The sequence below is a fragment of the Ovis canadensis genome, chromosome 16 (genome assembly GCF_042477335.2).
Source record: "Ovis canadensis isolate MfBH-ARS-UI-01 breed Bighorn chromosome 16, ARS-UI_OviCan_v2, whole genome shotgun sequence".
NCBI lineage: Eukaryota > Metazoa > Chordata > Mammalia > Artiodactyla > Bovidae > Ovis > Ovis canadensis.
In genome coordinates, this window is record NC_091260.1 from 52,597,846 (window position 1) to 52,623,688 (window position 25,843).

At 41.1% G+C, this 25,843-nt stretch overlaps 1 protein-coding gene across 19 annotated transcripts in view; it reads right to left on the reverse strand.

Annotated features, from left to right (window-relative positions):
* RAI14 (retinoic acid induced 14) overlaps positions 1–25,843 on the reverse strand; it is a 163,562-nt gene that overhangs the window by 23,947 nt on the left and 113,772 nt on the right. For all 19 annotated transcript variants that reach the window (XM_069555846.1, XM_069555842.1, XM_069555837.1 and 16 more), the window contains 2 exons: positions 10,685–10,773; positions 511–575 (listed from right to left, as the gene is read on the reverse strand). In XM_069555846.1, the coding sequence (XP_069411947.1) occupies positions 511–575; positions 10,685–10,773 (154 nt within the window). The remainder of the gene's footprint in view (positions 1–510; positions 576–10,684; positions 10,774–25,843) is intronic.

Here is a 25,843-nt window from a genome sequence, read left to right on the forward strand (position 1 = left end):
TAAAACCAAGAATTTGAACAAAAACTAAGAACTAAAAGCTCATCAAGTTATATACAAGGAAACAGTGGTGGAAGTTTTGCTTCTCAAAAAAAGCTGCATTCTACTAATGATTGAGCGAGAATAAATACTAGGATATTAGAGATCCTGTATTGTAAGGATCTCCAACAGCACAGGAATTTTTTTTTTTTAAGGTGACTGTTTAAAGGGTACATGTCCTTCCAAAAAGGCAAAAAATAAAAATAAAAGAGCTGAATAAAGGGGACAAAAGAGCTGGATCCCAGGAAGGCACTTCAAATTTATTAGGATCCTCTTCTCCACCAGTGGAACTGCTATGGAAATAACCTTCTCCTCAGCTATCTAAAATGTTAATAATAAAGCTTCTTAGGGAACCCCAGTTCTGGGATAATATTTAAAGGAACATGCATGTATTTATTTGCTCTTTCACACACACAAGGTTACTTTCAATTTTTTAAAATGACACATTTATAATTTTAAGTTGTTCCATTTTACCTGAAGGAGCTTCTTGATGCATTCATGGTGGCTGTTCTTGGCTGCGAGGTGCAAAGCACTGTGTCCTAAATGGATTAAAAAAAAATTCGAAGGAAAAGACCACAGATTTTAAATCTCTTATCTCTGTAATGAAGACAGCTATGAGGAAATAAACTGTTCTCCAACAAAGATGGAATTGTTATTCTTGAGAGTAATGCCTCCACTTCTTATCTGCAGAGTTCATTGTGACAAAAGTGGGGAGAACACAGCACCCTGACCCCTGGATAACATTCAGGGCCCACGCCAGCTGCCATTCTCCTGGGGTACAATTAAGCTGTGGGCTAGAAGCCTGTGGTAGACTCTAGGCATGCAGCTTGGAAATTCCGCTTTCAGCTGTCAGCATGGATGCCAGATGCCCTGCGTCCACAACAGTGACACCAGACCACAACTGCCACGGGCCCCGGAACCCAGCATAGGCAGCGGCAGAGAACACACCCAACACCCACATGAAACCCCACTTCCGCCTGTCCTTTCGCTTTCCTCCAAATGTGCTTCAGCTCTGCAGGGGAATTACCTGTAGTTCAGATGTTCAAACTTGGAACGGGTGGAAGAAGGAAAAGAGTTATAAAAACAACACTATCAAAGGAGCATCTCTTCACATTCCCTTCAAAAAATGTGATGCCAACGTGAGACTCTCTGACGTTTCTGTGCTCAGATAACTTTAGGAAATTCTACCCCACGGTCAGAGGCAAACCTCATGGCAAGCTACAGTCCATGAGGTTGCAAGAGAGCTGGACACGACTTAGCGACTGAACAACATTACACCCAGTGCCCTCCCCTGCATTACCTAGCGGGCCTATAGAACATCTGTGGGTGAGGGGCTTAGGGACAGCCTTGGTGTGGCTACCAGGCTTCCACTCTTGGGCCCTAGAGAATTGCTCTTTGCTTAGCCTGGATCCTCTTCTCCTAGGATAACCAGGAAGCTTGCCCGCTTACCTGCCTGATGCCACTGAAACCTGCTTCTTGATGAGACCTTTCCTGATCTCACCACTTAAAATTCCTCCCCCACTCCTTTCATCCCTTTGCTTCATTTCTTTGTCCTTCATAGCACTCAGCACCTTCAACCTTCCCTTCTCACCTGACTCCCCTCTCCTCCTACACACAAACACACATTTATGTAGTCAACTATTCTTCCTTTCCCTCTAGAATATAAAGTTTGTATCCCAAGTGCCTATGTGTGCTAAGTCACTTCAGTTGTGTCTGACTTTTTGCAACCCTATGGACTGTAGCCTGACAGGCTCCTCTGTCCATGGGATTCTCCAGGCAAGAGTACTGGGGTGGGTTGCCATTTCCTCCTCCAGGGGACTTTCCAAGCCTGGGGATCAAAGCAGCATCTCTTACATCTCCTGCATTGGCAGATGGGTTCTTTACCACTAGCACTACCTGAGAAGCCTAAATAAAGACCGAAGAAACAGCATGTGTGTGCTAACACAGACCAGGCTCTCGATACACACTTGTTAATTTGAATTAGAGAGTCTGTCCATTATGAAAGTCTGAGAAGGGGGCTTGGGGGCAGGGAACCAAACTCCTAAATCCTGCCTTTGTAAACTGATCAAGATACCTCCAATGTAACGCCTGTAAGCAACCCACACTTAAAGCTTGTTTCTCAGCTTTAGCATCAGTGAAATTCAAAGCTATGGAAGATGGCTCTATGTACCATAGGATGATGAGTAGCATCTCTGACCACTATCAACTGAATGTCCAGATGGGACAAGCAGAAATGTCCCCAGACATTGCCAAACATCCTTTGGATAGGTGGGAATCACATAACCCAGTTGAGAACCCCTGGCTTAGAGGAACAACTTCTTTTACATGGTGATCTGGTCTGCAAATACCATTTCTCTGTTCTGAATTAGTCTTTATAACACTGACCTGAAATCCACCAATTATTAAAGAATCATATAGCTAGGAAATACCGTATTTAAAATTAGAAGGTTTTAGGACCACAGTGAGCTGCCTAAAAGCATGTATAAGATTAAAAAATCAGATACCTTCTTTGCTGAGAAGCTGCACAGAGATTTTAAGGGTATGCATAGCGGGAGCTGGTTGGGGGAGGTAGAACACTCCATTTGACCTCTGCCCAAATGGATGAGGATGAAGATCAGGAAATAAGGCAATGAGATCTTTGGAAGTAGGAAGACAAGTATCTTCTTTTCCCCTTCCTCCTTTTACCACAGGAGACCTCTTTTCAGGAGGTATAACACACAATAGTGAGTTTGCTTCAACTACGAATTGAGCTTTGGTGGGTTAGCCGAGCCCTCGACCATCATTTCTATCAGTGTTTCTGAGGAGAAGCACATTCTGTGTTTTAAACAAATGCCTTACAGATGAACTTTTGGAACCCATCCTGATTGTAAGTAGAAGACTGTTTATGTCGTGTATGCAATGCATTAACTTTTGTCTATCTTGTAGACAAAAGCTCTTCTAATACATAAATAGTATCCACTGGAAAAAGGCACAGTTCTCCAAAGACAAGAGGGTAGGGAGATTTAAACAACCATCATAAAATAAATAACAGGCCTTCATTTTCAGTGCAAGTGTTCAAGTCATACCTGAAAGTAAGCACTGTGTTTCTACAGAAACAACACTCTTTTATTCCTTGGCCCTGTGATGGGTTTCCCTAACCAGGAGCACAAAAGCATTTTTCACTTAAAAGAGCCTCTAAATTCAAACGATGCATCAGTCCCTGGACAACATAACCCTGGAGTAAGATGTCTCTCAGATACCATTAAAACAAAATTCTCTTTCCAAATGCAAAATTTTCTGGAGAGAATATATTTGTGACAAAACTTCACTGTAACCAGCCCCCACATAAGACTGGCCCCCATTTGGCTGTGGATCTGTCTGGAATATCAGAAAGCAATTTCCCTATAGGACAATAACAAGTACAACCCTAATTCAAGTGCATTTCAGCAGAATTCTGCCTGTGAGTGAAGACCCCAGTGCTACTCGTAAGTCAAGTGTCAGAGGCTATTCCAGGTGGTTTAAGAATCCTGCTATTCAAAGAGTCTAAGCAGGATGGCCCAGACACGGAGCACCATCCCCCAGGCTAACCTGGACATTAACCACTTACTCGATGATTTCAGACTGCTACGGAAACAGAGCAGAACTCACGCAGAGAGTGGAGGAATTACTGATGGGACTAAGAACGCAGTCTTCAAGTGCAGGTGACAAATGTTTAAGCTGATGAAGTCGTAGGAGACAAAGACAAGGCAAACTGACACCCAAAGGCTGAAGTCTGAGAAATCATAGCTTCAGATCGTAATATGGAAATGTTTAGAAAAACAAAGAGAACTAAAAGATACTCAACCAGATATGTTTGCAATATCTACTTAAGAACCAGAGTTTCAAAATGCTGAATATAAACAATGAAAGAAAGTGTCAGCCGCTCAGTCATGTCTGACCCTGTGGACTGTAGTCCGCCAGGCTCCTCTCCCCATGGGATTTTCCAGGCAAGCTACTGGAGTGGCTTGCCATTTCCTCCTCCAGGGGATCCTCCCGACTCAGGGATCGAAGCCGGGTCTCCCACATTGCAGCAGATTCTTTACTGTCTGAGCCACCAGGGAAGCCCAATATAAACAATACTATAACAATAAAAGTATTAACAATAAAATATAAACAATAAACATAGTAATTAATTTGATTTTTATTTACAACTTTAAATATATTTAAACATTGTTCTTAGAAATGCTTGTCTTTACAACAAGTTTTCAATCACTGAAGCATAAATCTATTCACCTAGTTATAGTTCCAGGGGAGAGATCAGAGTATGAAAGATGTATTTCTTTTTTTAAACATTTTATTAAAAAGAATAGATACATGTATACATAAACTAAATCACTTTGTTGTACACCTGAAACTAACATGACACGTTAATCAACTATGCTCCAATATAAATATTTTTTAAAAAAGAAAAAAATCCCCACAACGTTGTAAATAAACTCTATGCCAATAAAGAATAATAAAATTTTGTGTCTTTTTTATTGAAGTATATATAGTTGATTTATAATATTGTATTAGTTTCCAGTGTGAAGTGATTCAGTTGGGTGTGTGTGTATATATATATAAAAATATATATACACACATACAAATACCACACACACACACACAGAAAAGAGAAATTTCTAATAACCATCCTTACTATTAGAGTTTTGAAATTATCCCTTAATCTCTACAAAGTAGATCTGCATAGTGATTTACATTGATTCAAAAGGTTTTTTGTTTTTCTGTTTTGCACCTGCCTGTATACATCATCTGAAATCTTTTCACGGCCAGATTATGTTGATCACTGTATATAGCTGGCCCTTCAGACATGCATACATGTGCACAACCAGCAAGTAAAGAACTATAATCATGCAATCAGTTTTTGGCTTGCCTTTATTCCAAATTAAATATGAAATACTTAATGGACTACAGCCTGCCATTACATTTTAAATGGCCCATTCTCTCAAGTACTTGAGTTTTAAGACATAACTGTTCTTGGCTAGCATATGTGAGCTAGATTGGAATTATATGTGAGCTAGATTAAGGGCATAATAGAATGGAGGGCCACCCAGAAACCCAAACAAAAGCTAAGCCAATACCAGAAACCCTAGAAAGAAGAAGGGTTCTCCAGTGTCTCCCTCCTCAAGCCTCTGTGCATTATGGTATCTCCATATTCCATAGCTCAGTTCTCACTCTCCTAAGACTCTCTTCTATGAGAAAAGGAGTTTTGTGTGCAAAGGGATCAAGGAAAATTTAAGATATGGGAGTGTCACAAATCACACATCATTCTTCAATTTCTGTTTACACTTCCTTCTACAGCAAAACATTCTATACATTTTTTTAAACATTTACTTATTTGGTTGTGCCGTGTCTTAGTTGTGGCACATGGGGAAATTTCAGTTGTGGCATTTGAACTCTTACTTGTGGCATGTGATAAGATCTAGCTCCCTGATCCTGTGAAACCCAGGTCCCCTGCATTGGGAGCATGGAATCTTGGCCACTGGACCACAAAGTAAGTCCCCCTCCTATATTATTAAACTGGACAATTTGCTGCTCTGCCCAGAATTCCCAGCTTCCTTCGAAGGCAGGAGTGGCCACAGATCACTCTGTGTCCAGTGAGATCTGAGTGTACGCCACTTCTGCCAGCTGGGACTGGGATGTGGATGCGGTGGGGGAGCCCCCCTGGACTGTTAGGACCAAGGCAATACCCTGGATGGTGGAGTAACAAGTCTGGGTAAGAGTCCTCAGTGTGGAGCTGAGTGGCCATAGCAAATTGGGAGTTTTAACTGAAAGAGAGAAAAGTCTATCTTGTTTAAGCTACTGGGTCACACTGTGTCAAATGCATACACTTGCTAAAAGAGAAAGCCTGAAAGTTAATGCCTCAGACGAGCACTTGATAATAAACAGAAGATTCTTTGGTCTTCTTCAATCTTCTGTTAATGCTCTGTTTAATCCTATCTTATCTTCCTGGGTGCTAATTACAGGCATTCTCCCCACCCCCCGACCAAAAAATGCCTAGAAGTCTGGGAGAAATGATTCATTTCTAAAGAAACAGAATGCTACTTCCTAAATCAGTGAAGAACAGGAGCAAACACAAAGGCTCTGTTTAGAGTCTACACTGTGAGCTTAGGTGCAGACTTTCCCAGCTGACTGCTATCGTTATGTCTATGGTGGTGTTTGGCAAATAGGTGATAAGGAATGGAGTGTGTGTGTTTAGTAAAATTGTGTCTGACTGTTTTGTGACCCCATGAACTGCAGCCCACCAGGCTCCTCTGTCCATGTGACTTTCCAGGCAAGAATACCGGAATGGGTTGCCATTTCCTGCTCCAGGGGATCTTCCTGACTCAGGGATTGAACCTGTGTCTCCTGCATTGCATGGAGATTCTTTACTGCTGAGCCACCAGGGAAGCCAAGGAATTGGGAGAACCCCACAAACCAAAAACATGAGTCAGGAGCTTCTGCCAGTTTGGGGATTTCTTTTTCTGATTTGTACTATGAGAGTGTTTGGCTTGGTGATAATCACAGCTTTTTTTTTTTTTTTTTAAAGATGTGAAACATTTTCAAAACCTGATGTGCAAAAGAGACTGGGCACTAAGATGTTCACATGTATCCTCTCACCTAAGCTTCCAAAGCCATCTAAAATGATGATAATTGAGATGTACTGGGCTTTCTTGATGGCTCAGACACTAAAGAAACTGCAGTGCAGGAGACTCAAGTGCAATCCCTAGGTCGGGAAGACCCCCTGGAGAAGGAAATGGCAACTCACTCCAGTATTCTTGCCTGAAGAATCCCATGAACAGTGGAGCCTGGCAGGTTACAGTCCATGGGGTTGCAAAGAGTTGGACACGACTGAGTGACTAACACTTTCACACTATTGGTACCACACACAAGGCTTTATCTACTGACAGTATTCCGCTCCTGAGATTGTTTGTAAAGCATTTGCGGTCAGACTTCCAAACATTTGATGTGGAAGGATAGTTGATAAAGAAATAGATACTAAAATCCCTTTGCTTCTGAACTTAAATCCAGTCACCAGTTTAAGAAGTAGGTAACTGTACCAAGTTAACCATGCTGTACACTTTGTGGATATAAAGAATTAAAAGGGTCAGTGTAATGATATATTTTGAAAGCAGGATTTTTTCTGAAACTCTGCAGGGCAGTTGGATTTATGGTAACAGATTTTCATGCGAGTTCTCACTGGGTATTAGAATTGAAGATAACTGGATCTTAGCAATAATATAGCAACACTTCAGATAGGTTGACTGAAAAGACAGCATCTATGAGTTGACTTTGAGAGTCCCTTGGACTGCAAGGAGATCAAACCAGTCAATCCTAAAGGAAATCAACCCTGAATACTCAGTGGAAGGACTCATGCTGAGGCTAAAGCTCCACTACTTTGGAGCTTTATGATGAGAAGATGAGATAAGAAGACTCATTGGAAAAGACCCTGATGATTGAAGATAGAAGGCAGGAGGAGAAGGGGACGACAGACGATGAGATGGTTGGATGGAATCACCGACTTGATGGACATGAGTTTGAGCAAACTCTAGGAGATAGTGAAGGACAGGGAAGTCTGGTGTGCTGCAGTCCATAGGGCCGCAAAAAGCTGGACACAACTTAGTGACTGAGCCATTTAATTCATCCTTTCATCAAATGTTTTGGGCTAATGACAACCACTAAAGCACAGTGACTAATGTCCTTGCCATTCCTTTGGATTCTGACTCGCATTCTTGAGAAGGAGAGAAAGGAGTGGGTGTTACAGCCAACAGGAAGGATATAAGCAGTAAAGGCCATCACATTTATCTTGTTCACTGTAACAGGAAAAACTCTGAGAAGTGTTGTTCTAGATAACACAACAGATTTTCCATGTACTTTTACCCATGCCGCTTTTCCTTCTTTTGTTCCCGGGTTCTGTTTGCATGCTTTCAAGAAATCATGAGAAGTCAGTGCCTCACTCAGACTAAAGCAAAACAATAAACCCAAGGACCAGAGTGTTGACCTCATTGTTAGAAATGAGAGAAAAGTGACAGGCAGCTCGAGACATTTCCAACTCACAGGATGTCTGGAAGATGTTCTGGGGCTGCCAAGTGCTATGGATTCTACCAGTTTCAATCAGAGTTGAAAGAAATGGGCTGTGACACTTTCCACTAACCAGCCCAGAGAAGAGTCCAGGACAGGAGGATGGGTCTGCAGTTTCCCCTCCAGCTTGTTTTTAGTTCATTTTTTGGGGGGCCATGCCTTGTGGCATATGGGATGTTTTTTCCCTGACCAGGGATTGAACCTGTGCCCCCCTGTAGTGGAAGCATGGAGTCTTAACTACTGGACCGCCAGGGAAGTCCTCCCCTCCAGCTTCTTGGAGAGCACTGTCATCTCCACTGGCAAGGAAGAGGGAACTGCGCTGGGGTGCCCAGGTCTCACTGCATGACTCCCCAGGCTTTCAGGAAATAAGTGAGGGCTCTGGTAGTAAATACAAGCTCTATCCACACGGTATTAGACAGCCACAAAAAACTATGCTTCTTAAGAGTTTTTAGTACAGGAAATGATCATGGTAATCTTTTTTTTTTTTTTAATGGAAGGATTTAGAGTTTATTATATAATGTGATCTCAACTACGTAAAACTGTACCAGGAAAATCTGGTAGGAAATACAGCAAAACAGTAAAAAAATTTTTTTTTCTTGGAGTAGAACCACTGGTTATCTTCTTGGTAGTTTTCTGTATTTCCCAAATTTTCTACAATGAACATGTATTAAACACTTTTTTCCCTTTAATGAAAACATGGGGGAGCGATATTCAGTTATGATGGAAATAATGAGACTCCTATCTAATCTATTTTTTAACATCAAATGCAGTTAAACAAAATTATATTACAGCTCAAATTTATTCACACTAAACAAACTTTTTTAGATTATGATTTTCTTAAAGAAATCCCATCTACTTAACAGGACACATCTCATCAAGGGGATGGTAGCCACTCTTACTGCTTGATATGTATGTAGTATAACTTTAAAAGTAGTAACAATAAACTTTAAAAACAAAATAACTGGATCTTGGTATTAAAGATGATTTTTAATTGGCAAAATAAATTAGTGTTCCCTTCGAGGGAGTCACTTAGAGAAAGCATTCTTTCTTCTGCTGGTATTATAATAATTTGTGTTCAGTCGTGTCTGACTCTTTGAGACCTCATGGACTGTAGCCTGCCAGGCTCCTTTGTCCGTGGAATTTTCCAGGCAAGCATATTGGAGTGGGTTGTCATTTCCTTGTCCAGGGGATCTTCCTGTCCCGTGGATCAAACCTGCGTTTCGTATGTCTCCTACATTGGCAGGCAAGTTCTTTACCACGAGTGTCACCTGGAGTATTGCCATTTCTCAAAATATTTTTTTGGAGCTTTCTGTGGCACTGCTCTGGAAAATCATTCTGTTACTTCCATCACTCCCTATTTTTAACCAAAAATGGTTTTACCAGATTGACACCTTCTTTACCTGACTTGACTTTAAGTGGCTCTTCATCGGTCATAAAAAAACAAGTCTATTCTCAAAGAATAAATATTCCCAGACCCTGATATTATTTTTTAAGTGCCACAGACTTCATGAAAACAAGTCCGAAACATGAGTTTCCCGGCCATATTTTGAGTAATAATTGTATTTTCGTAACGCTTGACCAATTTGCCCCCAAGATGACTGCTCGGAGGTGTCAGTGTCTTCAGGTGGGAAGCAAAAGGGATCCATCACAGATTAATGCAAAGCCTCAATAAAGACTACAGAACAGACTAATCTTATATTCCAGTAAAAACCAACAAAAGCCTATTAGAAGACAAAGATTTTCAAGTACAATAGAGAAATGAAAAGCCACCAGTACTTGCTTCCACCTTTTGGCGTGGACAACAAGGGGCAGAAACTCAGGTTGGCAACCCAGGGACTCCTTCCTATAATACAATGTTCATAAAAGCCAAGACTACACTTCCTTTTCTATCTGACTTGATCATCACTTATCAACACTGGCTTCACGTTAGAATCAGCTGGGAGCTTTACAGAAGTACCAACTGGCTGGAAATGTTCAGACATTCTGAATCTCGGAAGACAGAGCTGGGATATACATGCGTGGGGTTGTCTGTAGGTGTGTGTTTGTGTGTGTGCTGTTTATTCTTTCCCTTCTTCTCCTTTCCCCCTTTAAGCTCTTTCACCCTTCCTCCCCTCCAGTTCCTAGGTGATTCAGATGCACTAAAACACAGTAAGGGGTGCAGACCACGGGCAGCTGATCCACATGAAGATCCTGCCTTCTATCCACGGAATCCACCTCAGCTAGTTGATGAAATGAGCACCTAAACAATTCCCTCCATTCATCACTTTGTACCATGATTCTTAAGAACAAAAACTGGGGGAGAGTATTTGGTCCATATATATCATCTTAGAAAATAAAAATTTTAAATGGGAGATAAGAAGCATAGTCTCTAGTTGACTAAACATATAAGATGAAAACACTTGTAAAGGCCCAAATAATGAAACCATGTCAGAGCCTAGTCATTGGAGGAGATTCTGTGTTTTTCTTTTGGTTGATCTGTATAGACTGTAAATTTTCCACAAGGAATACATATCATTTCTGTGATACCTACTTTTCTGCTGGCCTGTTGACTTAAGAGAAGAAGATTACATACCGGCAGTATCTTGCGCTGTCACATCCACGCCGTGTGTAACCATGACCCTGAGGCATTCCACGTGTCCTTTTGTAGCAGCAAGATGAAAACTGGAAAAGAAGTAACACAATCTCCTTAAGATTGCCACTCTTTATAGACTTACCCTGACCATGTTTTTGCCTCTTGTGTATACTATCTCTCACTTAAGCTCCAAACCACCTCATGAGTAGGTCTTACATTGTTCTCATTTTAAAAAGGAGAAAACAGAGGCTCGAAGTGGTCTGATAATTTGCTCATTGATACTTTTTATTAAGTAATGGATTAGGAGCTAGATCTTAGGTCTTCCCATGTAAAGATAGGCTTAAAAAAAGTAAAATTCAATGACATTTCTTACCCCTTCAGGAAAAAATAAGCAGAGTCCCAACTTGATTCAATTCCTAAATATATAAGTAATTTATCAACTTTTTTCTGTTTTCCAGTGTTTTTAACAAAGCCATTATTTTTAAGCAATGCACTCTCTAAAGGCAAATTTGTCCAAGTCAAACAATGATCAGGGTTCTTGGACAGCATCAGTATCAAATCCATTGTTGTGTCCTAGCAGATAACAATAGTTATCTGTAGTTGTACACAACTACACAACTTTTTTTACATGGCTAATGTGTGCCAAGCATCTTATTACCCACTTTAGTACATTAGCTCTTTTCATTCTCATAAAAGCCTTTTTAAACTTTTTAAAAAAATTTTTGGCCACATCAAGCAGCATGTTAGAGTTCTTAGTTCCCTGACCAGAGACCAAACTTGTGCCCTGTGCATTGGAAGCAGGGAGTTTTAACCACTGGACAACCAGGGAATTCACCATAAAAAGCCTTTTGATGTGAGTCCTAACACCATCTCCATTAGATGGCAGGAGTCTACACTCAGGTGCAAACAGCATTAAAGGAAGCCCACAGTTAGGCATTGGAACTCAATGACACTTGAGGGTACAAACCTCGCTCAGCATGTTTAGACTTATCATTAGAAACAGATAATATCCTTATAACACAGGAAGCTCAGCTCAGTTCTCGGTGATGAACTAGATAGGTGGGATGGAAGTGAGGGTCAAGAGGGAGGAGATATATGTACACATATAGGTGATTCACTTCGTTTACAGCAAAAACTAACACAATACTGTAATGCAATTATACTCCAATAAAAATAAATATTTTTAAAAAGAGACAACATCCAATGCCATACGCATCCTCCCCGTAGATCCCAGGGGTGAAGGGCACTTCCACGGGCAGAAGGAAAGCAGAATTCCACTGAGCAGCCCTGCCTTGAGAAGGAAGTTAATGCACCTCTGAGCTCTCCAACTGCCTCAGACCTGTCTTAGGGAGTTACCTTCTCAGGATACTTGATGTCTGTAACTCTGAATTAATGCCCAGGTAATATTTTTCCATAGCACAGGATCTGTCACTGGGGCCCATGATCACACCCAAGTAGCAAATCCAAGAGCTAAACTGATTCAAACTCAAGTCAGCTTGACCCCACACCTCTGCTCTGGAGAACTGGGCTGACTGAGGGTTGGCAGGTCGGCAAATAGGGTTATATCCGTTCTGGTTGCAGATCAGCCATACATCAGCTATGTATCTCTGGGAAGTCAGTTTAAGCTCTCAGAGCCTAAATTTCCGTCATTGTAAAGTGTGTGGATAGACTCAGATGCTTTCTAATGTTCCCTCCAGCTCTTACACTTATCATTTTAGCTTCCCTGGCTCTGATCACATTGACCATTCCTTCATTTATGTAGCAACTTATGTGTAATATTTCTTTAAAGTCAAAATCTACTTTATAGTAGATTTACACATTTTGTGTAATGTTTACACATTACAGTGAAGCTTTGATCATATGGAATGACTCGGAAACATGTGACTTGTTTGAATGAAATTTCTGATTAAATACTGCTTAATATGCAGATTGACACCACCCTTATGGCAGAAAGTGAAGAGGAACTAAAAAGCCTCTTGAAAGTGAAAGAGGAGAGTGAAAAGGTTGGCTTAAAGCTCAACATTCAGAAAACGAAGATCATGGCATCCGGTCCCATCACTCCATGGGAAATAGATGGGAAAACAGAGGAAACAGTGTCAGACTTTATATTTTGGGGCTCCAAAATCATTGCAGATGGTGACTGCAGCCATGAAATTAAAAGACACTTACTCCTTGAAAGAAAAGTTATGACCAACCTAGACAACATATTCAAAAGCAGAGACATTACTCTGCCGACTAAGGTCCGTCTAGTCAAGGCTATGGTTTTTCCTGTGGTCATGTATGGATGTGAGAGTTGGACTGTGAAGAAGGCTAAGCACCGAAGAACTGATGCTTTTGAACTGTGGTGTTGGAGAAGACTCTCGAGAGTCCCTTGGACTGCAAGGAGATCCAACCAGTCCATTCTGAAAGAGATCAGCCCTGGGATTTCTTTGGAAGGAATGATGCTAAAGCTGAAACTTCAGTACTTTGGCCACCTCACGCGAAGATTTGATTCATTGGAAAAGACTCTGACACTGGGAGGGATTGGGGGCAGGAGGAGTAGGGGACAACAGAGGATGAGATGGCTGGATGGCATCACTGACTTGATGGATTTAAGTCTGAGTGAACTCCGGGAGTTGGTGATGGACAGGGAGGCCTGGCGTGTTGCGATTCATGGGGTCGCAAAAAGTCGGACATGACTGAGCGACTGAACTGAACTGAACTGAACCAAAAGAACTGCACCAAAAGGTAGGACAATAAATAATAACAGCCGTTTTCAGCATTGTTGGGGTAATTTAATTTTACAATTAGTAAACTTCATCTTTAAACAGTGAATCATTTAATCACAGTGAAAGGTTTCCAAAATTTTCCCCACCCTTAGTAACAGTGTTGGTGCTAGTGGTAAAGAACCTGTCTGCCAATGCAGCAGACGTAAGAAATGCGGGTTTGATCTCTAGATTGGGAGAATCCCCTGGAGAAGGGCATCCAGTATTCTTGACTGGAGAATCCCATGGACAGAGAGGAGCCTGGCGGGCTACAGTCCATAGGGTCACAGAGTCTGGACACAAGTGAAGTGACTCAGCATTCATGCACGTGCAGTAACAGTGTACATTACATAATTTAATTGCTCTTGAGGACATGAAACCACTAAGAGACTCAATTATTGAACTCTGCTTTCAAGGCAATGGATCTAAATATCCCAGATTATTAAGCCCTAATATTTATTAATATTTATCTTCTTTTCTTAATGTCATGTGCTTGCTTCTAAGCTGTTCACTCTGCTATACCCTATGACCAGGGGAGAACTTAATCAAAATGCTCTGGACAAGGCAGCCAAATCTTTTGCTAAAGATGAAAATACCAGGAATAGAAATTTTTTTTTTCTTTTTTAAGCTGTTTATTTCGTATTGGATTATAGCTGATTAACAATGTTGTGATAGTTTAAGGTACACAGCAAAGGGACTCAGCCACACATATACATGCATCCATTCTTTCCCAAATTCCCCTCCCATCCGGTCAGCCACATAACATTGAGCAGAGTTCCCTATGCTGTACAGTCTTTATTGGTTATTCATTTTATTTATTTTTTTTTAGGAATAGAAATTAGCACACTCACATACACATACACACACATGCAAACATGTATAGATACAAAATTTTGGACTGAAGTTTAACCTATGGACTTCCCCTGTGGCTAAGCTGGTAAAGAATCCGCCTGCAATGTGGAAGACCTTGGTTCAATCCCTGGGTTGGAAAGATCCCCTGGAGAAGGGAAAGTTTACCCACTCCAATATTCTGGCCTGGAGAATCCCATGGGCTATATAGCCCATGGGGTCACAAAGAGCTGGTTGTGACTGAGCAACTTTCACTCTAACATATTTAAGCTACACATGTCATAATTGTATAGTTTGCTAAAACTTCTCAAGTGGAACATGTCCCTTCCGCTTTCATACTGAAGAAACACAATGTGCCCAGAGACCCAAAATCCCTCCTGTATCTCCTCTTAGCACCCCAGAAGATCTCCATGTGCCGCTTCTAGTTGCTAACTCCTTTCTCCCCGTGATACCTATTTTTCTACTCTAAGACTTCCTGGATTTCCTCAGCATGCATGCTAAGTTGCTCAGGCATGCCCAGCTCTTTTGTGACTCCACGGACTGTAGCCCACCAGGCTCCTCTGTCCATGGAATCTTCCAGGCAAGAATACTGGAGTGGGTTGGGTAGCTATTTCCTCCTCCAGGGGATCTTCCTGACCCAGGAATCGAACTCACATCTCCCGCATTGCGGGCGGATTCTTTACCGCCGAGTCATAGGGGAAGCCCTGTATTTTCTCTGGATTGCACACTGTATTTACAGGGCATTGAACTTCCAGACACATGTGACAATGAACCATTTGTATAAGGCCAATCCTGCATGCTGATAAATGTGCTCTGATGAATGTGACATGATATTCTATGGATGGCTTGGCAGTTGTATAATTTTCAGCATCATATTTGAAAGGTCAGTGGTCATTATAAGTCAAGAGAAGTGAGGTGTTAGGAAGTTAGGCTCATTATCCAATCCAATTTTCTTAGACATTGCTTTTTAAAATGAAATTGTTATAGCAATCCATCTTTGATGGCTATAACACATTGCATTGAGGAATCCAGTTAATTGAGGTTTCACTGCATATGTTTTAATAAATTGTGTGCATGTGATTTTGTTTTGCCGTCTCTCTTCAGAGTTTAGATCACGAAGAGACTTTTCCCTTTATTTTGGGAAATCTCCAATTATTCTTCTGCAGAACACTGTGTCCTGATGAAAAAATAAAACGAGTCTTTTCCCAATTCATAATTTTATCCTCATACATTTTACCTGAGACTTCAGCACTCGTTGTTCTTACAGAGAAAATGAACTAGTATAAAGATAAACAGCCAATCATCCATATATAATGATAGATATTCATGCTGGTATTTTTATACTGCAGAATCTCATATTTTTAGCTAATCAATCATTCTTAGTTGATGTAATTCAACTAACTAAACCAGCATTCCAAGGTGTTTCTGAAAGGAGACTCATTTCCAGGTGTTTATTGTGGATGTCACATAAAAATTGTTCTTAAGGATCTCATTTATTGTATCTTTTCATCTCTGAATTTTTCTACACATATACTTAAAAGACGGAGAAGGCAATGGCACCTCACTCCAGTACTCTTGCCTGGAAAATCCAATGGACGGAGGAGCCTGGTGGGCTGCAGTCCATGGGGTCTCGAAGAGTCGGATACAACTGAGCGACTTAACTTTCACTTTTCTGCACTGGAGAAGGAAATGGCAACCCACTCCAGTGTTCTTGCCTGGAGAATCCCAGGGATGGGGTCGCACAGAGTCGGACACGACTGAAGCGACTTGGCAGCAGCATACTTAAAAGATAAGCACTTTACAAAGTAGAAATAATAATGTGATGAAATCTTTTGTATCCAACAACCTTGTTTCATGTATACCCTTACTAACCATTATTATTTTGAAGCAAATCTCATATCATTTCATTCTTAAATATTTCAATGCATTTATAAAATAAAATGGCTCTTGATGAAAATGTAATAATAACATCATCACAACTTAAAATTTAGCAATTTTTCAATAATGCCAAATATTTAGGCATTGAATATTTCCAATTGTTTCATAAATATTATCATTTTTGAATAGTTTGTGGGAATCAAAATCCAAAAAAAGGTCAACATATTGAGATCTGGTTGTTGTCTAATAATGTTCCCTTTTTCTTTTTCAGTTCTTGCAATTTGTTTTATGAAAAAGCCATGCATTTGGGCCTGTAGAATTTCCAGTATCCGGATTTTTCTGCATCTCCCTCCCCATAGTATTTTTTAACATGTTTCTCTTGCCTCTACCTGTTCTGTAAACTTGTAGCTAGGTTTAGAGGCTTGGTTTGATACAGGCTCAGTTTTTGGCAAAGCAGCTTTGTGAGTGGTATCATGTACTTTCACTGAAGACACGTAATGTCTAGCTGGCTCCGTTTCGTGATGTTAGCAACCACCGATAATCACTACTTGGAGTCATCCTTTGATTTGTGGTTTGCCAAGTGGTGACATTCTAATCCATGATTTTTTTCTTATTCAATAGCTGGAATTCTTCTAGAGAAAAGAAAAAATTCCCTTGATGACAATTTAGTTTTCCAGAAATATAGTTCATACAGGAAAAAGAAGCATCTGATCTTTTACTTTAATGAAAGTCTTCTTAACAAGTTGGTTGCCTGGTGTCTTCTAAAGAAGACCAGTGTGGTGTGAGAAGACTAATGTATGTAAGTTAAATAGACATGTGTATGATAGCCAATCAGTTCTCCAGATTTTTTGACAAATTTAAGCATTTTCACCACTGTACATCCCCATATTTAATACTACAATAAATGCATGTCAAACCCACTGCCAAAAATATTTCAACTCTGCATGTGATTGAGTTGACTGTTTAAGATATTTGGGCATGGTGACTAAAATGCTTTGATGGGAGAATGTGTCAAATCACGTTAATTGCACAGAATACGATAAGTGACTTCAAAAGGATTTTTGGATATAGTGTTAAGGCCAAAGTATGAGCCAGTTTAGGTTTAAGACATCCCACTCCAAGGATAAGAAAAACAGTGCTCAATCTAGAACATGATGCAAAAAAGAAATGTTATAATTCAGATTTTTAAATTGTAGATTTGTTCTTGATAAAACAACCAACACCCCATGTACAACACATATGGGCACACACACGGCTGTACATATTACAGCCATGTTCTAAAACTGGGAAAGTCTTTAAAAGTTCTATGAGCATATGCTGTGAAATAACAAGGCCTCTTCATCTTCAACACCATATACTACATTTCATACTCTATAAATACAGTACACTATTCTTTGTAATACATACTATATATGCTATTTTATAATATCTTCTATCATTTAAAAATATGTGGGCTAGATTTAGAAAGAGAAAATATAAAATAAGAAAGAATAACTACCAAGACATATAGTTATTTGGTATTTATTGATCACTGTGATTAAATACTGTGATACTTATAGGGTATCCCTTTATTTAATAATACATCCAAAACTCATTTTACTACCTAATTTGGGATAAAATGTCTATAACCTGAGTTTGCTAAATCAATTATCACATCAAAGAACAATCCAAATGATCAGTATACTGATTTAGCTTTGCCCTGTTCTTAAGGAAGCTGTATAAATGCAGAAGAAATTAGGTACAAAGGAGACAATTAGATGACTTTTGTCAGCACGTCCCTCACAGCAATACCACTTATACATTCAGTCCAGTTACCTTACACCTGAAGAGCAACAAATGACCAACAAGTGGAGCTGCGTCACTTGGTCAATTCTCCCCCAGCTGCTGGAAGAGAAAGCCCCGTCTTCCCTCTCCCACTCTCCCAGCCCTGTGCCTAGAAGCAGCTCTTAATCCAGCTCCTCAGCCATTACACAGAAGGGTGTACTCTATGCTAGTCTTCTGTGTGTACTGAATTCGGATATCCAGTCATTATAAGGTTTTAACTTCAGAAAATCTGGTCCTTATTCCAAACACCCAAGATTTTGAAAAATCAGACAAAACTTCCAAGCTTTAGTGCTTTATTACAGCTTAGAGGAAGGACAAACGCGTAGCCAGATCAGAAGGTATAACAAGAAGCAGGATATTGGGGAGGCAATACACATGATCTTTAAGGGCTCAGGCTAACTGGGTTTGAATCTGCACTCCACCGCTTATTAACATTGAGTGCTCTTGGGCAAGTGTTCTCTGTATCCCAGTTTCCACATGTGTAAAATGGGCTGTGAGGAATGAATGAGGTATATGTAAAAAGTGCTTAGCAAAATGTGAAGCATGGATACATATCCAAAGAAATGCCACCAATTATCAGAGCCTCATCAACACAAGGCAAGGAACAGAGATGGACACATTTTGCTTAATAAAAGGATTTGTCTCAATGTTCAGAAAAGACAGACTAACAGAAATTAGGTCAGAACCATCACTGCTTAAGAAATGAAGAAAGAAATGGGTTTTTCTGGGTATATGCTACCCAGCACTCTATTGTGATTTAAATGGAAAGGAGATCCAAAAAAGGGATATGTGCATACACGTTACTTATTCACTTTGCTGTACAGTCTAAACTGACACAGCAATGTAAAAGAAGTATATTAAAATAAAAAAAGAAAAGAAAAATTAAAAAAAAAAGAAAGGAGGAGGAGGAGAAAAGCAAGAAGAAAATCAAGGGGGCCTGGGAGGGAGGTTCCAGAGGGAGGGGATCTATGTATACTTATGGCTGATTCGTCTTGCTGTATGTCAGAAACCAACACAATGTTATAAAGCAATTATCTTCCAATTTTTAAAAAAAGTGAAAAAAAAAAAAAGAAAGAACAGCAAGACAGACAGAGTTACAGACAGTCATTGATGACAAAAACAAAACAAAACACCACAAAAACAAAACCATCTGAGATCAGCCTGGTCTAATTAATGCTTACACTTGAGCTGCTAAGTAAGATTCAGGCACCTTCCAGAAGTGACAATCCCCAAAGCAGGGTGTGGCAGCAACAAGCTATTAGCATTTAGCCTCTCAATAGCATTTAGCCTCCACTTGAGTAACTTTTTATAAGATACTCTAGTGGAGAGTTGGGTTCACTTGGGTGGGAAACATGGTTAGTCATTCACAGAACCCGGATCTGTAAATGACAGTGAGTAGGTTTCCTTTCTTATGCAGTGCCCGATACATGCAGGCATCCTCAGGGCGGCAGTCCCGGTGACTGGTGGGTGCTGGTCTGGGCTGCAGGTGGCATCTGTGGTGTTACCTCAGGCTTAAGGAGCAGATGGTACCCCGAGTCAGCACACAACTACTGAAGATCCTGGTTGGTGGCCTCTAACAGCCTGTACCCTGGAGAGCTGATAAAAGAACACGCCTCTAGGTAAAGACAGTTTGCACACTTGGATGAGGTGGGTAGGAAAAGTACTCGGCTGAAGAACAGCCCCCCTCACCCCAAAACAGAGGCTGCTCTTGACAAAGTTAATCCCAGGGCATTGGAACTAATTTGAGCATGGAATCATTTCTATAGTTGTCTATTTTTATAAACTGCTATAGCTAAATATATTAATTCATTTACATATTTACCATAGTAGGGTATTTATGTGCCCGACACTGTCCTAAGCACTGAGAAACACATGGTGAATAAAGAAGCCCTCACAGATCTCGGCTTTTAACAGGAAGACTAAAGATAAACCAGTGGTTCTCCACTGGAGGTGATTCTGCCCCACCCAGGGGACATTTGGCAACACCTGGACACAGCTGTGACTATTACTCACAGGGTGGGGGTGGTCCCTAATGTATAATGACCAGGAAGGAAAGGGACGGGAGTAGTCATTCAGTCACGTACGACTCTTTGTGACCCCACGGGCTAGAGCCCTCTGTCCATGGGATTCTCCAGGCAAGAATACTAGAGTGGGTTGCCATTCCCTTCTCTAAGGGATCTTCCTGACCCAGGGATTGAACCCACGTCTCCTGCTTGGCAGGCAGATTCTTTACCACTGAGCCACCAAGGAAAGAACAGAGATGCTGCTATAACATCCTAAAGCGTACAGGACAGCTCCCCAAAACAAACAATTTTCTGACTAGTCTAAAATGTGAATCGTACCAACATGTCAAAATGTCAATAGTGCCCAGCTTGAGAAACTGTGACAAACTATTCAAAACAAATGCATGATGCTGAGATATAATCCTATTACAACAAATTAAATAAAGACTTAAGAAACAGCATGGGCAGATTCCAAACTTTATATTTTATGGTATGTGAATTCAGCATTCTAAAATGCTCAATTCAGTTGTTTTTAGTATATTCATAAAGTTGTGCAACCAACGTCACTATCTAATTCCAGAATATTTTCATCAACTTAAAAAAGAAAATTCATACCCACTAATATTCACTTCCCATCCTATGCCTGCCCTTGGCCATCACTAATCTACTTTATCTATGGATTTGCTTATTCAGGACATTTCATCAAGATGGAGTCATACACTATGAGATTTTTTGTGTGTTTGTCTTCTCATGTTTGGCCTCTTTTCGAGGCTCACCCATGTGTAGCACATACCAGTATGATATTCCTTCCACTGAGTGGATATATCACATTGTGTTTATTCATTTATTGGTTATGGACATTTGGGTTGTTTCTACTTTTGGGTTATTTTGAATAAGGCTGCTAAAACATCTGTGTACAAGGGTTTGTGTAGACACCTGTTTTCGGTTCTAGTGGGTACAGACCTAGGAGTGTAATTGCTGAACCATAAGGTAACTATGTTAAAGTCTTTAACGAAATGCCAGACTACTTTCTAAAGCACCATTTTACATCTCCAGCAACATGAGGGCTCTAATTTGTCCACATCCTAGCCAAGACTTGTCTGGCAAATTTTAATTTGAGAGATGAGAATTTTAATTACACCTAAATTTCCCACAGAAGAAACACTTAAGTCTTTCTTAATGAAGCCTTTGAGGTAGTTATTGTAACTAATTATCAGCTGAAATTTCTCCTTAGAGGAATAGAAAAGTGAAGGCAAAACGAAATCAGAACATCCTTGGGCTTTGTCTCTGCAGGCTTTTACACCTAATTAAAAAGTGGGGCCTTTCCTTTTAAAGACAAGAAATGTCACTCAAGCATCAATAGGAATATATTTTATGAGAGAGTCTATTGGCTTATCTCTTCATTCAAAGAGGTCAAGAACTCCATGGAGGAGGGAGGGGTATAAAAACCTTTATCCATCTGTCCAACCCCAGGCCCAGTGACAGGGACACTCGTCACTGCCCAGGGATACAGCAGGGTGGCCGTCCAGATCCCAGGACAGCTGAAGTGACAGCATTTCAGTAGCCTGAACCTTGGATGCTCACAGGGTGATCCATGGACCAGGAGCTGTTAGACATGAAGGCTCTCAGGCGCCACCCAGCATCACTGATTCAAAAGCTGTATTTACAAGTTTCCCAGCTGATCCCCATGTACGTGACTGCTTTCAAAATGCTGCTCTAAACAGAGGGCGAGTTCAGAACTTCGCACCATCTTTTTCACCAAGGCATCCATTGTTTCAAACTTCTTTTGAAAACATAATCCCTTAGCCTTGAAAGCAATCTTGTGGATTTGCCCCACAAGAAAGGAATCGATGCTGTTTTAAGTTTCATTATAATAGGCCATGTTTAGCTTTCTTGTAAAAAAAACTCAGCTGGGCCCTTCAACAGAGGGGTAACTAAAGGGCACAAACAGAGTGGCCTGAAGATTTACTTCATGCTCCTTTGATCACTTTGCTGCTTACTGATATTTGGAATTTCTCTGCTTTTGTCACTTGGAAAGTTCCCAAGGTTTCTGCGCTTAAGAGTTTTATGATTCCCCATCCCGCCCAGAACCCACCAACCACTCTTTCCTCTTCCTCCTCCCTCCCTCCCACTCCCAAGAGAAGACTAAGAAGACCTGGAGAGCCCAGAACAACAGCTGGGTGGCAGCCCAAAGGTACAGAAGGGGAACAGCAGGAAAAAAACGAGTAGCCCAGGAGGCTGAAATACCACGGCTGGGTCTGCTGCCTTGTTATCATGGTTTAGGTACTAACTTCATTTCTCTTGCCTCTAAACCATATTTGAGCAACTTAAAAAACAAACAAAAAAACAAAAAAACACAGCAGCATCAACAAAAATAGCAGCATTTCTCTGGCAGTACAGTGGATAAGAATCCGCCTGCCAGTGCAGGGGACATGGGTTCTATCCCTGGTCCAGGAAGATTCCACCTGCCCTGGAGCAACTAAGTCTGCACTCTGCAAATACCAAGCCCTTGTGCCTAGAACCTGTGCTTCACACCAAATAAAGCCACTGCAATGAGTAGCCAAAGCCCGCACACAGCGACAAAGACCCAGAGCAGCAAAAAATAAAAATAAATAAAAATTTAAAAAATATTTTTAAAAGCTACTTATCTATTGAAATACCATGCCGTGTAACTCATTACATCCCCCAACAAGGCTCTGGAAGGAATAACTATCATCATCCCATTTTACAGAGGAGGAAGCTGAGTCACAGAGAAGTCCAGTGAACTTGCACAAAGTCCCAGAACCAGTAAGTAGGGAAGCCTGAATTCTGACCTTGGTGTTCTGCCTGCAGAGTAGGCCCTTCATCACCACACTGAGAAACCACAGTACTTGTTAGATCTGCATGCAAACTATGAAACACCACATGATACAACTTACTGGCTATGCCGCTCTTAAAGAAACAAAGTTGAAATTAAAATAACTAGAAATATTTGGCCAAGAGGCAAATACAGGCTTCTTACTGGGGCAGATGAGGGTTGCCTGTGGTCTCAAATGAAAAGGACTGTATCCAATTGCCACAGCACACAGAGCCCAAAACAGAGGCTTCATTTCCTTCAAAATCACTCAGCAAGTTGTGCAAACTTTCTCGAATTCAAAACCTCGGGACAAGGCCACAATATCCTTGAAGGTCCTTAACCCGAAGGGGATCTGAAACTGCTGCAATTCAAAAGCCTGTGATGGCCATGAAGGTTCCTTCTATCTTGCAGAGCTATTACCAGCACAATTCTTTTGGTTCCTGTTTGCCAGCTGAACCATATATTTGGAGGAGACACAAACTCGCACAGCTACTTTCAGAAGACTTCGATTATTAACGCGTGTTCATTCACAGATTTCACCCTAACTCTTTCTTGAGTGAAGGATTTCACCCCAACTCTTTCTTTCTTTACAAGCAACCTAACTCCCAATCCCAAAAGAGCTGGCCAGCTGAGTGAGGTCAGGAATGTAACGGGCTGGCCACCACCAGCAACTCTCTAGTCCTGTCCACTGTTTCTGCAACCAATTTTTTACTCCCCAAGTCAAGCTATAGAAAATAACCACACACCAAACCCTACTAGCACCATCAGACACACCCAGAATTCCAGCAAGCTAGAAGATTGAGAAGAATAAACTGGTCTAACATTTCGCTTCATCAAGTCAGTGAGGCTCAGAGAGGTTGAAAGTAGTGAAAGTGTCAGTCGCTCAGCCGTTCCTGTCTGACTCTTTGTGACCCTGTGGACTGTAGCCCGCCAGGCCCCTCTGTCCATGGAAGTCAGATTCCTCTGCCCATGGAACTCTCCAGGCAAGAATACTGAAGTGGGTTATCATTCCCTTCTCCAGGTATCTTCCTGACCCAGGGATCAAACCCAGGTCTCCTGCATTGCAAGTGAATTCTCTACCATTTTCTGAGCCACCAGGGAAGAGAGGTCAGGGAAACATGGAAAAGATCAGGACTTGAGTTCACTGCCCTGATCCTATTAGCAGTTCCTCCCTGCTAAGCCCACATCTCCCTTCTTTCTTTTTAAAGCTCTTTATTTCCAAGAGAAGAGTAACAGTGGTCAGTGAGACTCAGAAATACTTCACAATAATAACCAACGTTTCCTTTTATTATTTATATTATTATTTAACAATAATAAAGCTTTTCAGAGTTGGACTATAAAGAAAGCTGAGCACCAAAGAATTAATGCTTTTGAACTGTGCTGTTGGAGAAGACTCTTCAGAGTCCCTTGGACTGCAAGGAGATCCAATCAGTCCATCTTAAAGGAAATCAGTCCTGAATATTCATTGGAGGGACTGATGCAGATCCTCTGGCCACCTGATGTGAAGAACTGACTCCTTGGAAAAGACCCTGATGCTGGGAAAGATTGAAGGTGGGAGAAGGGGACGACAGAGGATGAGATGGGTAGATGGTATCACCGACTCGACGGACATGAGCTTGAGTAAGCTCCAGGAGCTGGTGATGGACAGGGAAGCCTGGTATGCTGTGGTCCATGGGGTCGCAAAGAGTCAGACATGACTGAGCGACTGAACTGAACTGAGAACATCAGCATTTCCCCCAAACTGTCTGTACTTTAACTGTATTCCTTTTGTAAGGCATCTTTCTGGAGGGGGAAAAATATTAGATCATATGAATAAGGGAAATTAAGTATTTGGAATTAGGATTTAATCCAAATTCTTCCAGTGGCCCAAGAGGTTCTATATGAGGGGCTACTGGCTGATCTCATCTTCTAGTTGATTCCCTGTTTGCTGGGCACACCAAACACCCTCCTACCTCAGAGCATCTGCCCAGCTGTTCCCGCCACCAGACAGTTCTAGAAAAGTGCATGGCTTGTACCTCATTCCAATTCAGGAATCTGCTCAAATGAAGGTTTCTGTTCAGAGAGGCCTTTCTTAACCAGGTTTATTCATAGTGGCCCCTAGCTGCTTCTTTTTTTTTTCCAGTGCACCTGACATTACATTAAAGAGGCATGTGATTATTGTCTGACTGTCCTGTTAGAATATACCTTCCATGATGGCAGAGGTTTTGTCTAGCCTATTGCAATTTTCCTAGCAGAGAGAAGTGATCTGGGGTGAGGCATGGGGGTAATGCACGTTTCAGTTTTGAATTTGTCTTTTCTATCTGAAGTTTCTATTTTGTGTTTCACTAAACCAAGGCACAGGCTTCCCTGGTGGCTCAGTGGTAAAGAATCTGCCTACCAATGCAGGAGACTCAAATTCAATCCCTGAGTTGGGAAGATGCCCTGGAGAAGGGAATGGCGACCCATTTCAGTACTCTTGTCTGGGAAATCCCATGGACTAAGCAGCCTGGGAGGTCACAGTCCATGGGGTCACAAAGAGGACTTAGTGACTAAAAAACAACAATCCAAGGTACACCTATAAACTGGCAAGACCATGTTTTTTTCAGGTGGTAAGTTCTTAAGAGAGAAGCTGTGTTATGTGTTATGTTATTAACTTTGCTTCCCAACATCATATCATATAGTGTGTTCCCTGGACCAGCTAAGACTTTAGCATCACGGGGAGCTTGTCAGAAATACAGATTCTTAGGATCTTGCTCAGAATCAGGGAAGAAGCCTAGCAATCTGTGTTTCAACAAGCCCCCTAGGTAATTCTGAAACATGTCCAATTTTTAGGACCAATAGCATTGTAGGCAGAAGCAGGAACTAAAAGTCAGCATTCTTTGGTTTTGGTCTCAATTTAGCAATCTCCAAGTACGAGACAATAAAGTCACCCACACTCGTCAGCTTTCAGTTCACTCACCTGGTCCATATGATCAAGGAAGCCCTTTACAGCTCTCAAGTCTGTAATTCCAACCCAGTCTACCAAGTGTTTCATGGGACTTACTTG